This window comes from Vombatus ursinus, unplaced genomic scaffold (genome assembly GCF_900497805.2).
Source record: "Vombatus ursinus unplaced genomic scaffold, bare-nosed wombat genome assembly UNPS02014832.1, whole genome shotgun sequence".
Classification (NCBI taxonomy): domain Eukaryota; kingdom Metazoa; phylum Chordata; class Mammalia; order Diprotodontia; family Vombatidae; genus Vombatus; species Vombatus ursinus.
This window is the reverse complement of record NW_020954610.1, coordinates 13,409,940-13,426,619: the sequence shown is the minus strand read 5'-3', so window position 1 is coordinate 13,426,619 and position 16,680 is coordinate 13,409,940. Positions and strand designations below refer to the sequence as shown.

Sequence of the window (16,680 nt, the reverse complement as noted above, 5' to 3'; positions counted from 1 at the left end):
TTAAAGATCATCTAATCTGATCATCACATTTTATAAATGAGAAAACTGAGTTTCAGAGAAGTTATCACTATAACCTTGGACACTATAAACTTAACCCACGATCGCCTAAATAGTAAATGTCTGAGCAGGATTCCTGAGACTAAGTCCACTATTTAGCCATGATGCCACACTACTTCTTTCTTACTATGTTGTAATCTCCATAATTGCAAGCACAATGTCTTACCTAAACTCTGTGCCTCCTTCACTAGGCTCTAAAATGTTTTTTTTTAAATTTAATTGACATAAACTCCTGATTTGGGCATTCCTACTCCCCAGTCTGGCTACAATTTATCTTTCCGGACTGAGCTCATCCTCTCTACTCCATGCAGAGTTGTTCCCTATTCCAATCATTCTAACTTAGGGACTCCATTTCCCATTCTTGCCCTGACCTCTCCCATCTCCACATCTTGCTCTCACTGCCTCCCTTACCCAGAAGAAACCTCCCTATTGAAGTCTATACCAGGGGTGGGGAACCTGTGGCCTCGAGGCCACATGTGGTCCTCTAGGTCCTCAAGTGCAGCCCCTTTGACGGAATCCAAATTTCACAGAACAAATCTTTTTATTAAGAGATTATTATTATTATTACAGTGTAATAGAATGAATACAGCAACTAGAGTCAGAGGAAGTGGGTTGGAATCCCAGCTGTGAGTTACTTCCTCTCTGTTGACCACAATTTGTTCATCTGCACAATCAGCAGCTTAGACTAGGCGATCATTAATATTCTTTCCAGCTTTAAAGCCACTGTTCTTAGTTCTTTTTCTTGCTTTATGGCCCAGTTTAGAAGCTATCTCAATAAAACTTTCCAGAAGCTATTTTCTTCATGAAACTATTCCTGTTTCTTCCTCTTTCCCAAATAAAAGTAATATATTCTTCCTTAAATTTTCCATAGCACTTTGCCTGGACTTCTATTTTCCTTTTTCTATTTTTTTAAAATTAAATTTTATTTTTATTTTCTATTTCACATTCTTTCCCTCCCACTATGCCTACCCAATTGAAGAAAGCAAGAAAAATGAAGCCCATTATAAACATGTACAGTTAAGCAAAAAAATTCTTGTGTGCACATTTTTTCAACCTTCTTAGATGGCAAACTTCTTGATAGTAAATGCTGTCATATCTATCTTGTATATTTAACATCCACAATGGTTCCTTGCACATAGGAAGTACTTAACGAATGTTTGTTGAAATTAAATGAATGCTCTCTTCTTTCTCACTTCTCTGAATCTGTGTCACTGGGAAGGCTCTCATATTTCCCCTATCTCCCTGTTCTCCATTAACGTCCTACTCCAATGTCTCATAGTGGTAGGGAGGTGACATTGGGTTCTCAAAAACCGTGTTAGGCACATATGGGCTTTGGCAAGTTCTACCAAGCAAGAAAGGTTTTTAGTACAAGTAGAGTGAAAGACTGCCTCTCACTGGTTTGAGAGCCAGCCTAGCTAAGTTTAGAGCTCAGGAGGGCAGCAGGTAATTAATACCTTGGCCACAGCAGCTCTCCAGATCACTTACTTAGTCGTGGAGATGTTTAGATTTGTGTTGGTGAAGGGGATGTCTGATCTTTCAGAATACTTTTAGAGACCTTTAGAGCAACTTTATAGAAATTCTCTCCAAACTTTTTTTGATCATGCACTTCTATCACTATTTTTTTTTTCTCAATGGGCATGCTGGGAGGGGAGGTAATTTTCACAATGGCACCTACATTGTCACGGCTGTGGGTGTCTGAATTGTGTTAGGGTTAGAAATATGCCAATTGACCAATCATTGGCACAGAAAAAATAAAGTTGGGAGCTTCCTCCGAGGTTAGGCTGTAAATAGTGAAGAATAAGTATGTGGGGACTAATTTTGAGTTGAGTGAACAGAATCAGGAAACCAGTTTATACAATCACAACAGACAAACAGGATAGCTTTTAAAAAAATTGTTTAATTGTGTGTGTGTGTGTGTGTGTGTGATACATGATTCACACTTCCAAGTAGAGGGAAGGGGAAGGGAACGAGCATTTATTAAGTACCTACTATGTGCCAGGCACTGTGCCAAGTGGCTTACTTAAATATCATTTCATTTGTTCAATCTTCTTTTTCTATTCTACTGTGTGTGTGTGTGTATAGAAATACCCCTTTTATTTGCTATTTAATTTTAATTAAATTTGATTAATTTTAATTTTTTTAAGTTGGTGTGGTTGTGTTGGAGACAAACCTCATGATTGGCTCTCATAGAGTAGTCTTTGATTCATCTTCCCACACTGATTGATCACGTGAGTCATGAAGACATTGATGAGGCAAATAGGTGGTACAACAGGTAGAGGACTGGACCTGGAGTCTGTAAGAACTGAATTCAAATCAGATAATTACTAGCTGTGTGGCCCTGGGCATATCATTTGAGTTCTGTCTGCCTCTATTTTCTCAGCTGTCAAATGGGAATAATAATAGTGTCCATCTCTCAGGGTTGCTGGGAAGATAAAATGAGATAATATTTGTAAAGCACTTTGAAAACCATAAAGTGCTATATAAATGGTGGCTATGATGATGACAATGTCATTCCACAGATGCCCAGGATGCTGCACCCATCTACCTGCAGTCCACTGTATTAAGAGTACTGATAAAATATTTCTTTTTATTCCAAGGATAAAAAATAGTTGCTCTGCTTTGCTTGTAGCATGGTTGGAAATTAGTTGGTATGGATCTTCTACAAGTCTCTAATCCATCTGGACAAGAAAAAAACTTCATACTCTAGACACTGATTATGTCGGGCAATTCAGGGTGACAAAAATCCTACTCCAGTACTTTACTGTGAATGTGCAGGCGATCCTGGGTTCTCATGCCAATGAAGCACAAGTTTTGAATGGCCCCACAAAACCCGATAAAGCTACAAATGTGGTAATAGCTATGGCTCATTAAATATGGGGTGGCTCACTGTCAACAAGATGGCCATTAGGAAGGTTTATTTGGCCAAGGTGATCCATGAACAAATAGCACTTAATTCAAATTGGAAAACAATGTATGAAGTGCCTGGCCCAAAACATCTGCATTATATCATTAGATACAGATTCTGATTAGATCAATGCTGAGATTCAAACCCTTGGTCTTGAGTCCAAGGCCAGAACTTTTTCCACTATACCAAACTGCCTCTGATTTTCTTCCCTCCCCCCCAAGTTTCCTAGTAGTTTAAATTAAAGTTCAAGAGGACAAAAATAAAATTATCCTAATTTTCAACAACAATTCAACTTGAGTTTGGAAGACCTGAATTCAAATCCCAACTCAGACATTTACTAGCTGTATGACCCTGAGCAAGCCACTTAACATTATCTCAGCCTCAGTTTCTTTATCTGTAAAATGGGAAATAGGGTAGTTGTAAGGATCAAATGAGCCAGCCTACACACAGAGCTTTGAAAACCTAAAAGTGCTATATCATCGCTACCATTTGTTAAGTACGAAGGCATTCTGACCCTCAAGGAGTTTACATTTTATTGGGAGTAAAAATAGCATGTGAACTAGTCAACATGCACAGCCAGGCACTGTGCTATGCACACACAGGTAGGTACACAGAGAGGTGGATGTAAAATATACACAAGTAACTGCTAAGTAGTTTTGGGAAGGTAGGGAGGGTACTAACAACTGGGGAGAATCAGAACAGGCATTTGATCTGAGCCTTGAAGAGAGCTTTTCTACTGATATACTTGGAACCTTCCAAGATTCTACTCAGAGAATGAGTTTCCTCCCACTTAACTCTTCCTAGACTTCTATTTCCTTTACAACATTCCCTTTACAACATTGTATGCCTGCTTCCTCCTCCTTTAGGCACAATTAGTGGAACAAACAGTCCTAGAGAGGCCCTAAACAGCTTCATTTTCCCCTCAAAAATCTTGTCATGATTATATGCAAAAAAAATTGCAAACACAGCAGTCCTTTCCTGGATCCCCATCCCACTACAAAGGCTGTTTGAATAATATGTATATTTATGAAAAGAGAAAGTAAAGAAACCAATTGACAGGGCAGTCTGCTGTTGCTTTGAGTAAAGATTTACTATGGGACCTCTGGTGTTGGAATGTGTAAAAACAAGTAGGACTAGGAATGAGGCAGTTAGCTGCCCTGCCAGATGTTTACTTTTGGTCTTCTCATAGGAAGCTTTACCAGAGTAGACCCTGAAGTGAGAGAAGTGAGGCTCAGTCTAAGAGACCTATTATTTTATTTCATACCTAAACATGGCAGTCAGGAATTTGGGGTTCACGGTTGCTGTTGGTTTTGCTTTAGAATCAAAAGCTGGTGAGTTCCAGAGCTGGAACCTTCTAAGTCCTGTTTTCCAAACCTCTTATTTCATAAATGAGGGCAATGAAGTCCAGAAGGTGAACCAACTAGTCGAAGGTCACAAAAGTTTGTTAAGTGGCTTAGCCAAGCCTCCGACTCCCACACCGGTGCTTTCTGAAGTCTTTGCTTACAAACCCTCAATTTTAATTTTTGCCTTTGTTTAAGGATTCGTAATTTAAATTTTTGTTACTTTTTAACTGTTGCCTAATCAGTTATTCTCGACCTATTCGACTGTTCATTTTAGAAAATGGGTGAAAGGTCATTTACTCGGGATTAACACACAGCCCGTATTTTCATCGCGACCCCAGGGTAGACCAGCAGACTAGATCTTCCACAATGTTTGCAAGGCAGCTGCCCTGGGTAAATAGCTGACAGCAGGCAGGATGGTAAGGAGCCCCAGGGCACAAGATACAAGGTGCCTTTAGGGAGGTGTAGTTTCATTCCGGCCCACTCAAGAATCCCAGCGCCCGGAGAACTACAAGTCCCATGAACCCCCGCGCCCTCCGTGGTCCGGCCAATACCGTTTCCTGCACCCCCTCATAGCTCCCCCGCCGGCGAGCGAGGCGGCGCCACCATGGCTGACAGCCTGGGCGCTGTGGGAAGAGCGACCTCGGGCTCTTCCAGTCCTGCCCGGCTGTCGCCGCGGGGAGAGGACAGCGAGGCGGGGGCGGCCGTAGCTCCGGCTCCCGGAGGTGCGGGCCGAGGGGCAGTGGCCCGGGATCCGCCGCCGCTACCGTTGCCGCTGCGGGAAGGTCCAACGAGGGCGCCCGCGCCCCCGCCTGGGGAGGCGGGGGGCGGGGTCCCCCCGGTCGGGCTGGCGCTGCGTTTCGACAAGCCCATCAAGCAGGCCTTCTACAACACGGGCGCCGTGCTGTTCGTGTGCCTGTGCTGCGGCGCCGCCGTGCTCGTGTACTTCATCCTCGAGGCTTTCCTGCGACCGCTGCTGTGGGCCGTGCTGTGCGGCACTTTCCTGCATCCCTTCAAGAGCTCTCTGACGCGCCTGGGCCGCCGCTGGCTGCGCCGCCTGCACCGCGCGCACACACCCATCGTGCTGGCCGCCCTGCTGCTGCCGCTCTGCTTCGCCAACTACGGCGTGGAGGCGCTGGGCGAGCAGGTGCTGCGGCGCCGCCGCCTGCTGCTGCTGCTGGGCGCGGGCGCGCCCCTGCTCTACGCCCTCTACCACCTGGGCAGCTACCTGGGCGTGCAGGTGCTGCTGGCCTACGCCTGCGCCCTCATCCGCCAGGGGCTGGACTACTTCAACACGCTGTGGGTGAGTGCGCCGGGCGCCCGCCGAGGCACGTCGAGGCACGCCCCGTCCCCTCCCCGATCTACAGGGTTCTTAAACCTTTTGGACCTCTTTGGCAGTCCCTCCTCAAAAAACATGCTTCAGATTCCAAAGGAAGACCAATTTATAATAATAGCTAGATAATACTCAAAGGTTTGCAAAGCACTTTTACTTGTGTGAGCTCATTTGATCATCACGACAACGCTGCGTGGTTATTATCCTATTATCCTGTAAAATTATCCTATTATCCCCATTTTGCAGATGAGGAAACTGAGGCCGACAGCGTCTGAATTGCTAGTGTCTGATATTGGATTAGAACTCACATCTTTAGACTGCCTCTTATGAAGGCCTATTCCGCTTTTGGACAGTTCTAATTCCTAGGAAAGTTTTTGTTTTTTTTCTCATCGGACTTTGAAGCTGAAATTACATCTTTTGAACTCCCACCTGTTGCTCATTTCTCATTGCTCCTGCTTCTGTCACGGGGCGGGGCGCCGCTAAAACAACCTAATCCCTCCTTCGTGTGACAATCCTTAAGATATTTGAAGACAGCTATCTGAACAATTGCTGTCCAACTTACCCCATCTCATATTTGTGAAATTTTTGTTTTGTTTTGTTTTTATTCTTTTCTTGGCAAGAATTTAAATTAATCTCTATTGAATTTCATCTGTTAGGTTCGACCCAATACTGTAGCCCTGGAGTGGGGAACCTGCAGCCATGAGGCCAGATGTGGCCCTCTAGGTTCTCAAGTGTGTCCCTTTGACCAAATCCAAACTTCACAGAACAAATCCCCTTAATAAAAGGATTTCTTCTGTAAAACTTGTATTCAGTCAAAAGGTTGTACCCAAGAACCTAAGGCCACATGTGGCCTCAAAGCCGCAGCTGCGTAGCCTGTCAAGATCCTTTTGGATCCTGACTCTGTCATCCATTGGGTTTTCTATTCTCCTCAGCTTTTAGCATGGGTAAATTTGATGACCATACCATCTGAGCCTTTATCTGAATCATTGATAAAAATATATAATAACAGTTAAACCATCTATGTGACTTTAGATAGGCTACTGAACCTCCTTGAGCCTCAGTTTTCTCATCTGTAAAATAAGGGGTTGGAATTGGTGGCTTCTGAGGACCTTTCCAGCACTCGGTCAATGATCTTCTCCGATGGTGATCTCAGATCTTGACATGTGAGGATGAGGGGGAGGGGTGAATCTAGTTATCTTGGTCCAAGTTTTCCTCTTCACACTTGTGTGTGTTAATGTTAATAATTGTACTTATTTTTCTTCCCCCTAATTATAGAATTTCATTGAGTGTTATTACAGACATTTAGGGGATACAGAGGCAAAACTTAACAGCCTCCTCTTGCATGGAGTTTCCATTCTATTGGGAAAGGGGGGTTGTTGAGGAGGGCAAAGAGAAAGAAAAACATAAAAGTAACTAGGAAGTATATACAGAATACAGTAATTTCCTCTGGGGATATTGGAACATTCTGGTATAGGAGGTGGTACCTGAGCTATGCATTTGAGGGAAGCCAGGAATTCCAAGAGGTGGAAGTGGGGATGAAGTTGGGAGAGGGACTTAAGCATTAACATCATTTTAAAATTACTGTTGAATTATTGCTGGTTGTTAAATGTGTGATATAGGAGGCTTTCACTCGGCTGTCTGACAAAATTCTAAGTACATTAATCTTGCCTAAATCTCCTTGGAATTTTTAAAATTACATATTTCATAGGTCAGTTAGACTTAGAATGAAATTTATGAATTGAGAATATTCATTAAATAAACTAGTAATACTTAAGAGTTTGGGCAGCTAGGTGGTGCAGTGGATAGAGCACAGGGCCTGAAGTCAGAAAGATCTGACTGGCCTCAGATACTTAGTAGCTGTGTGAACCTAGGCAACTCACCTTTGTTTGCCTCCATTTCCTCATATGTAAAATGAGCTGGAGAGGAAAATGGCAAACAATTCCGGTATCTTTGCCAAGAAAATTTCAAATGGGGTCATGAAAGGTTGGTCACAACTGAACAACAACAAAAACAAAAAAACTAAAGAGTTTACATTATTTTTTAAAATTTGCCATAGAGTAACTGGGAAAGAGGTTTCAAAATATATCCACTCTTAACATAATCTGAAAGTCAGTGATTAAAGTTCTTCTGGCAGAGAAATTCTGAAATAAATCGTCAATACAGAAAACCCTTGATAAACCAGATTTTTTTTGCCTTTTCCCTACTTCTAGGAAACAGAGGCTAATGATGATAGAATATATGTGTATCAAAGAATCTATTTTTTAACCCCACTAACTTTTAGGAACATCCTAGATTCTTTCCAAATTCCTATACCTTTTCACATATCTAGTACTAAATTATTAAGTAAATTTGTATTTCTAAGGTGTTGATGGGGACCTAAAGTTGGGGGGAAAGCTTAATAAACTTGGACTGTAAGGTTGCTTACTCCCTGTGAAGTGGCCTAGGATACCACCATATAATATCTAATAAAAATTCTCAGCATTTGGAATTAGGAATCAGAGGAAATGGGCAGAAAAATAGTTTCTGTGTCAGACTTATGGTAGTGTGTTTAAGGAAGATAACTATGTACAATTCATTTAGAAGCCCTTCCTCTGGCCTCTGAATGTGGTTTTCAAGTGAATGACACCAAACCTAGAAATAACAGAAAAGATAACACAAATGGCTCTGTTCATTGTAAAAATAAATTTAATAAATGTGTGAATGTTTAATAAAAAATGAGAGCATTCATATGAGTAGTGTCAGACACTTGGTAGAGAAGAATAACTCAAGAATGTCGGGAGAACAAGCCCTTTCCTCCTTGTATATGAACTCTTGAATGTATTCTTGTTAGCAGTAGCATCCCACATATATATCTTGAAATGAGATCAGTTAAACAATCAATGTCAGTATCCCCAAAGGGAGTTAGGTAGAGACCTGGATAGAAGCATTTGTGAGATGTTAGTAGGAAAAACTAGAAATAAGTCAGTATGCAGATTTTCGTTGAAGGTACTCAGTGTCTCAAAAGAACCAGAATTGAGATGCTATTCGTAAGTGGGATGAGAATTAGAAACACTAAGATCAGATAGGTCAACTGCTTTGGATGGCCAGGATAAACTGAGTGAAACTTGGAGGTAGATTGTAAGTAGATACAGTAGAACTAAAGCGAAAGATAGGTAGTTAAATTTTAATCAGGCTTTGAACGCCAGGATTTTTTATCTTTCTTTTGCCCTAATCATATTATTCTGTACCACAGAGTCCTTTTTCATTTAGAATTTTGATAGTCTACCATGGAGATCTGTATAGAAGTTGACTTTTTGCCTAGAACTTTTTGATCACTTAAAGACCTCTTGCTTTAAAAAATAATAATTATTATTTATTTTTTGCATTCTTTTGTTTTTAAATTTTGAGTTTCAAATTCTCTGCCTCCCTCTCATACTCACTGAGAAGACAAGCAATATACTGTCGATTATATATGTGATATCATGTCAAACATATTTCCATATTAGCCGTATTTCCCCCAAAAAGCAAGAAAAATAAAGAAAGTTAAGAAAATTATATTGTTTGCACTCAGAATTCATTAGTTCTTTCTCTGAAGGTCAATAGCATTTTTTCATCATGAATCCTTTGAAATTGTCTTGGATCATTGTATTAATCAGAGCAGCCAAGTCTTTCACAGTTGATCATCGTTACAATATTGCTATTACTGTACACAGTGATCTCCCAGTTCTTCTCACTTTACTTTGTTCATATAGGTGTTCCCATGTTTTTTCTGAAACCACCCCCCTTCTCATTTCTAATAACACAGTAATACTCCATCACAATCACATACCACAACTTGTTCAGCCATCCCCCAATCGATTGACATCCCCTTGATTTCCAATTCTTTGCCACCACAAAAAGAGCTGCCACAAATACTTTTGTACATGGTTTCTCTATTTTACTACTCAACTAGCAGTTCATTAATGTACCTGTTTTTCCCTCATCCCCTTCAGCATTTCTATCATTTCTGATAGTTGTGTTTTAATTTGCCTTTCTCTAAGGAGTAGTGATTTAGAGCATTTTTTCCTATGACTATAGATAGCTATGAGTTCTTCTTCTGAAAACTGTTTGTTCATATCCCTTGACTGTTTATCAATTGTGGAGTGGCTACTATTTTTATAAATTTGACTCAGTCTCCTAAATATTTGAGAAATGAGGCGTTTATCAGAGAAACTTGCTGGAAAATTTTTTGATATTACTTCATTATCTATGGTACCTTTTAGCATCTTATAGTTTCCCTGATTATCTCTACTAATTATGTCTATTTTTGCTTTTTCTTTGTCTGAGGTTATGATTTCTACCCCTGCCTTTTTTACCCAAGCTGAAGCATATTAAATTTTGTTCCAGCCCTTCATTTTAATTCTGTGTGTGTCTTTCTGTTTCAAGTGTGTCTCTTATAAACAACCAATTGTTGGATTCTGATTTCTAATCCATTCTGCTGTCCCTTTCTGTTATATGGGTGAACTCATCCCATCCACATTCACAGTTATGATTACTAACTATATATTTCCCTCCATCCCGTTATCTTCTGTCTCTCTCTCTTTCTTTCTTTCTTTCTCTCTTTCTCTCTCTCATCCATCCTCAAAACTCTGTTTTACTTCTAATCACTGCCTCCCTTAATTTGCCCTCTCTTATCATCCCCTTCTTCCTCTTATCCTCTTCCCCTTCTATTTCCCTGTTGGGTAAGTTACATTTCTATGTGTAAATATAGTCTTTTTTCTTTGAACACATTCCTGTGAGAGTATGATTTGAGCATTGCCTACCTGCTTCCCCCATTTTCTCTTTCTCTGTAAAAGCTCTTCCTTGCACATCTCTTTTAGGTGAGAAAATTTTCCCCACCTCTTCTCCCAGTGCATCCCTCTTTCTTACCCCTTCATTTTTTTTGGAGATCATTCCCACAAAATTGACTCATACCCATGCTTTGTTCTATGTAAACTCCTTTTTAACTGCCGTAATAATGATAAAGTTCTTAGGAATTGTATATATCATCCCCACATATAGGCATATAAAAAAATAACTTTATTGAGTCCCTTATGGTTATTCTTTCACATTTATCATTTTCTGCTTTTCTTGAGTTGTCTGAGTGTCAATTTTTTTATTCAGTGCTGGTCTTTTTTTTTAACTTTTTAAATTAATTTATTTTGATTTATCAATAATCACTTCCATATGCTTTTGAGTTTAAAATTTTTCTCCCCCTTCCTCCCCACCACCCTCCCCAAGATGGCACATAATCTGATATAGGCTATACATTTACATTCATATTAAACATATTTTCACATTAGTGATGTTGTAAGTAGAAATTAAAACCAATAGGAAGAACCATGAGAAAGAGGAAACACAACTCAACAGAAGAGAAAAAAATTAGCAATTCGGCTTCCATAGTTCTTTCTTTAGGTGTGGATAGCATTTTCCATCACAAGGCCTCTGGAGATGTCTTAGATCCTTGTATTGCCAGTAAGGGTTAAGTTTATCAATATTAGTCATCATGCAACGTGGCTGTTATTGTGTACAGCGTTCTCTTGTTTCTGCTCACTTCACTCAGCATCAGACCATACAAGTCTTTCCAGGTTTTTCTGAAGTCAGCCTGTTCGTCATTTCTTATAGCACAATCATATTCCATCACATTCATATACCACAACTTGCTCAGCCATTCCCCAATTGATGGGCATCCTCTCAATTTCCAATTCTTTGCCAAGTGCTGGTCTTTTCATTAGGAGTGTTTGAAAGTCCTCTATTTTACTAAATATATAGTTTTTTCACTTGAAGGATTATACACTTAGTTTTGTTGTGTAGGTGATTCTTGGTTGTAATTGTAGCTCCTTTGCTATATCATATTCCAAACCCTCACCGCCTTTAATGTGAAGCTGCTAAATTTACATTTTTGAACATCTGACAATTTTCAACCAAAAGGATGATTTTTTATTTTTTTTAAAATAAGAGAAGATGTAAGAACTTTCCTAAAACTGCTTTCTTCATCTTAACAACCTAATATGTATAGTAGAGAACTACTACAATAGCGGTTTTAAAATACAAATGCTTGGAAGTTTTGTATAATGAAGGTATGTTTGTGTTTATTTACATATCCATGTTTTTTCAACCTTATATTTTCTGTTCATTTATTCCTAAAGATCTGGACGTTGGTAGTTGGCTATGTGTTGGCTGTTTTATTCAAGTGGAATCCAAGTACTGAACGCTACTTGAGAGCAGTTTCAATTCCTGTCTGGATTATATTACTTTTCCATTTAGGTGGGTCACTTGTTTTTGATACGAAGAGGTGTGCCATGTAAAGTAAAGTAGATATTTCTAGATTTATTTAAAAATTTAGATTTATTAAAAATCCTATTAGATTTTTAGAAACTTTAACTTCTGACTAAATGCTACATGTTCAGTTTTTCATCTTTTCATTTTGTTAGATGTTTGCTTTTAGAATTTTGTTTTTTTGCAATTGAAAAACAAAGTCATATAACCTAAAACAGCACAATATTTAAAATATTTTTTAGAAAAATATATTGCTTTACCAGGTCATTTTTTCTGTTTTTCTGTGAGACACCTTTGGTCAGTGTTTTTTAATAGTGTTCAAGATTACCTTTCCTACTCTCACCCCATAATCTTCAAAGTATGACTTCCGTGTTCTTGCTTATTTCTTGGAGAATTTATTCCAGTAGCCCTTTGGTTTTTTATTTGACCATGTTGAATTTGGGAGATTGAGGAGAAGAAACAGATCTGTACCCTGGCAACCCCTTAGTATCTAAACTTTATACATTAAAGAGAGGAATATTCTAGTTTATTATCTATGCCCTCACCCTTTTCTGGAAATTCAGAATATTGTGAGCTCATCTGAAGTCCTAGGAAATCCAGCCAGGCCCCATCTTTGAAGGGACAAATAGAAGCTTTGACACAGATGGTTAGCATTTTGGCCCTGACATAGAAAGGCTTTTTATCACCGAAGGATTAGAATCCTTTAAAATGTACTAGGGGGTAACCTCTTCTGGGTTTGCTCAGTCAGAGTCTCCTAGAGTCGTGACCAGCAGCTTGGGAAAGCTCTGGCTTGGATCTGCATTTCCAGAGCTGGATGAGAGTATTTCACACAGAAGCACACTGTTTACTTTTTTTCCCTCCAAAACCTAGTCTATAGTGTAGAGTTTTAAATGTTTCAATTATATACACACACAGCACACACACACATATAATAACTGTGCATTCAAGTCGTTACATTGTTTTAGAGGGCTTAGACTTGTTTACCATTTATTTTCAGCATCTCTGGCTGGCTCCTGGAAGATTCCAGTATTCCTTGTCATAGTTTTTCTGATGTCTGTGGGTACTCTTTATGAAAAGCAGAATGAAAAAGTCTCCTCCGGTAAGAACTTTTATTTTATTAATAGTAGTATTCCAAGAAGTATCCTGGAGATTAAATGCCAAACAAATTGTAGTAAAACAAAAAAAACTTGCCCTATTTTCTGTTCAAAAATTATATTTTTAAAAGTTTTATATTGGTAATGATACAAGTTCTTTGAGGAATTAGGTTTAAAGAATTATCTTTCTAAAGCATTCTATCTGTGTTCATAAAAGTTGTGCTTGCTAGGAAGAGCAACCATTTATGAAGGGTCAGAAATACTTTTACTTTGGAGTTCAGACTTACAACAAACCATTTGGAATGCAGCTAACTATGATCTCTGAAACAAGTTTTAATTTAGTTTAATTTTTAAAATTTATTGCCATCTTTGATGTTTATGTCACTTTTATGAGGGAGTATATCCCTTCCCCCCAAGGACAGCAATCCCATGTAACAAATGAAAAAAGGGGAAAAACCATTCATCAAAACCCACCCACTGATCAACTGAGTCTGACAGTATGTGTGCAGTGCTCTACACTGACAGTCTCCCAGTTCAGCAAGGAAGGGAAAGAGAGAGGTCATAGAATCATAGAAGGGACTTCAGAAGCCATCATTTTCTCATTGTTTCTGTGGGACTAACCTTGATCATTAGAATTACACATTATTCAATTTCAAGGGCATTTTTGGTCTTGTCATTGTGTATATTGTTTTCCTGGTTCTCCTTACTTGCTTTGCATCAAGTAATTTAAATCTTTCTCACTTTCTCTGTAGTCTTCATATTCATTATTTTTTATGGAGTAGCCATATTCCATTACATTCATGAACTACAAATTTGTTTAGCCATTCCCCAGTTAACACATATCTGTTTTGTTTCTAATTCCTTAATATTACAAAAAGTACTGCCATAAATATTTTCATATATATGAGACCTTTCTTTAGATCTTGGACCAGAAATAGACTTTTTAGGTACTTAACCAGTGAATAGTTGTCATAAAATCCATACGCTTTATTTACTCTATGTCCTGACCTAAATAATTATACAGAAAAAAATTTATTGGATATAAGATGCAATTCAGAAAAAGGCCTACTGTGACCAAGGGATTGGGCTAGATAGCTAAAATGAAGCAGCAAACTTTTTTTTTTTTTTGCAAATTTATTTATTTTAGACTGAAATACAAAATAAGAAAAGAAAACTATTGCCATATACACAGCAGAACATAAGAGAGAATTCACTATAATACAATAAATTTCCATTTCAAGAAAACCTGTATAACAAATACTGCACATTATTTTCAAAGCTGCCCAGCTTTTCTTTCGTCCTTGTAGATTTTCTTTTGTTCTGTGCTGTATACTTTTTACTTTTTCCCTCCCCTCCCTCTCCTATCCTAAAGAAGACTACAGTTAAGCATGGATATATATACATATACATAGATATCTATAAACATACACATATATATATACATATATACTCATACACATATATAAGACCATACTATGCTTATTTCCACTTGTCATCTGTTTCTCTGAAGGTGGATAGCATCTTCCTTCATCAGTCCAAGTCTTTCCATGTTTTTCTAAATCAACCAGCTAATCATTTCCACGGCAATATTCCAACCCAGTACCATCCTATCTGAGAGATTGTCTGTGGAAGTTTTTTCCTAATTTTCTGCATTCCTGTTATTCTTAGCTACATAGGTTTTATTTATACAAGAAAATTTTAACTTAGAATAATCGAAATTATCCATTTTACACTTCAACAATGCCCTTACCTTCTAATATAGTTTAAGATCTGATACTGCTGAATCTACTTCCTTTACATCTTTTTTCCTTGATTTCTTTGAAGTTCCTAACCTTTTATTCTTCCAAATAAACTTTGTTACTATTTTTTTCTAACTCAGATAATTTTTTAGTAATTTAATTGGGATGACATTGAATAAATAGTTAGGTAAAATTGTTTTTTTTAAAGTTATATTGACTTTACCTACCCATGAACAATAAATGTTACTTCAGTTATTTAGATCTGACTTTATTTATATAAAGTGTTTTGTGTTTATGTTCATATAATTCCTGTGTCTGTTTTGGCAAGTATACGCTCAGGTATTTTATACTGTCTAGTTATTTTAAATGGTGTAAAACAATATTGAGTAATATTGCTGACATATAGTATAGTTTCTCTTTTTTTTTCCTTTGATTAAATCTCTTTTAACTTTAACTTTGTCTGAGAGCGTGATTGCTACTCTTGTTATTTTTACCTAATAAGTTCTACTCTTGTGCTTTATTTTATCTTTGTGTGTTATCTCTCATTTTTATAGTGGTTCCTGAAAGCAATATATTGAATTCAAATTTTTAATCTGCTGTTACCGTTTTATGGGTAAATTCATCCCATTCACATTCTAAGTTACAATTACTTGTGTGTTTTTCTCCTTCCTATTTTTCTTCACTATCCTTCTCACCCTATTTGTCCTATCCCTACTCACTCCTCTGCTTTATTTCTACCCGCTACCTTGCCCTCCTATTTCTTAACCTACCCACCCCTCCAAAAGTTCCTCTCTTATCCTCTCCCCCAACCCTATCCCCTTGCCCTCTTGTTTCTTTCTGAATTTAGAAGACTTTTATACCATTGTGTGTGTGTGTGTCTGTGTGTCTGTGTGTGTGTCTGTGTCTGTCTGTTGTTCCTGCTTTAACCCATTCCAGATGAGAGTAAGGTTCCAGCACTACCCATCCTCCCCTCTTCTGGCTTCTTCTGTGTGAAGTTTTCCTTTTACGCCTCATTTGTATGAGATATATACTCCTTTTTATCTTTCCCTACAATTTTCTTTTTTTAGAACATCCTGTCAGCTCATCCCAAACTTTTCTTTCTAACTACCCAAATAATAATGAGTCATAAGAATACTGCTAATATTTTCACATTCAAGAAGTAAACAATTTGACAGTATTTTATAATTGGTTTTTGATGTTTACCTTGTATTTCTCCTGGATGTTATATGTCAGTTTTCCCTTAAGTCCTGAGGTTTTTGTCATGAAAACCTGAAAGTCTCAGTTCGTTAAATGTCCTTTTTTTTTTTTCTTTCCCCATTTTTCCTTCTGGGATCTCTTTCAGGTGGAGACTGGTGGATTTTTTTTTCTATTTCTTCTTTGAATTCTTGTTCAAGAACTTCAGGGCAGTTTTCCTTGATAATTTCTTGTAATATTATACCAAGATTCTTTTTTTTAATCATAATTTTCAGGTAGTCCAACTATTCTTACATTATTTCCCCTTAATGTGTTCTCCAGATCAGTTGTTTTTCTGATGAGATGTTTTACTTTCTCTTCTATTTTTTCATTCTTTTGATTTTGTTTTGTTTTTTTCTTGGTGTTTTAGAATGTCATTAACTTCCTCTTGCCCAAGGAATTATTTTCTCCTTAAGTTTTTGATTCTCTCTTTCAAGTTGGTTGACTTTCTTTTCATGATTTGCTTGGATTGCTATTATTTTTTTCCTAATTTTTCCTCAATCTCTCTTATTTGATTTTTAAAGTCCTTTTTAAGTTCTTCCAAGAACTCTTTTTGTGCTTGGGACCATTTGATGTATCTCATTGAAAAAGGAGTGGCTTTTTTTAGCTCTGTTATCTTCCTCCGAATATGAACCCAGATCTTCTCTATCCCCATAGTATCCCCAGCTATCTATGGTTGGTTTCTTTCTCCTCTGTTTACTTA

General features: G+C 38.1%; 1 protein-coding gene across 2 annotated transcripts in view; it reads left to right on the top strand.

Annotated features, from left to right (window-relative positions):
- The first annotated feature begins 4,894 nt into the window (after positions 1-4,894).
- LOC114025897 (transmembrane protein 245-like) overlaps positions 4,895-16,680 on the top strand; it is an 85,140-nt gene continuing 73,354 nt past the window's right edge. For both annotated transcript variants that reach the window (XM_027839411.1, XM_027839412.1), the window contains exons 1-3: positions 4,895-5,605; positions 11,782-11,899; positions 12,909-13,010. In XM_027839411.1, coding sequence (XP_027695212.1) covers positions 4,910-5,605; positions 11,782-11,899; positions 12,909-13,010 — 916 coding nt within the window. In that variant the 5' untranslated portion in view covers positions 4,895-4,909. The remainder of the gene's footprint in view (positions 5,606-11,781; positions 11,900-12,908; positions 13,011-16,680) is intronic.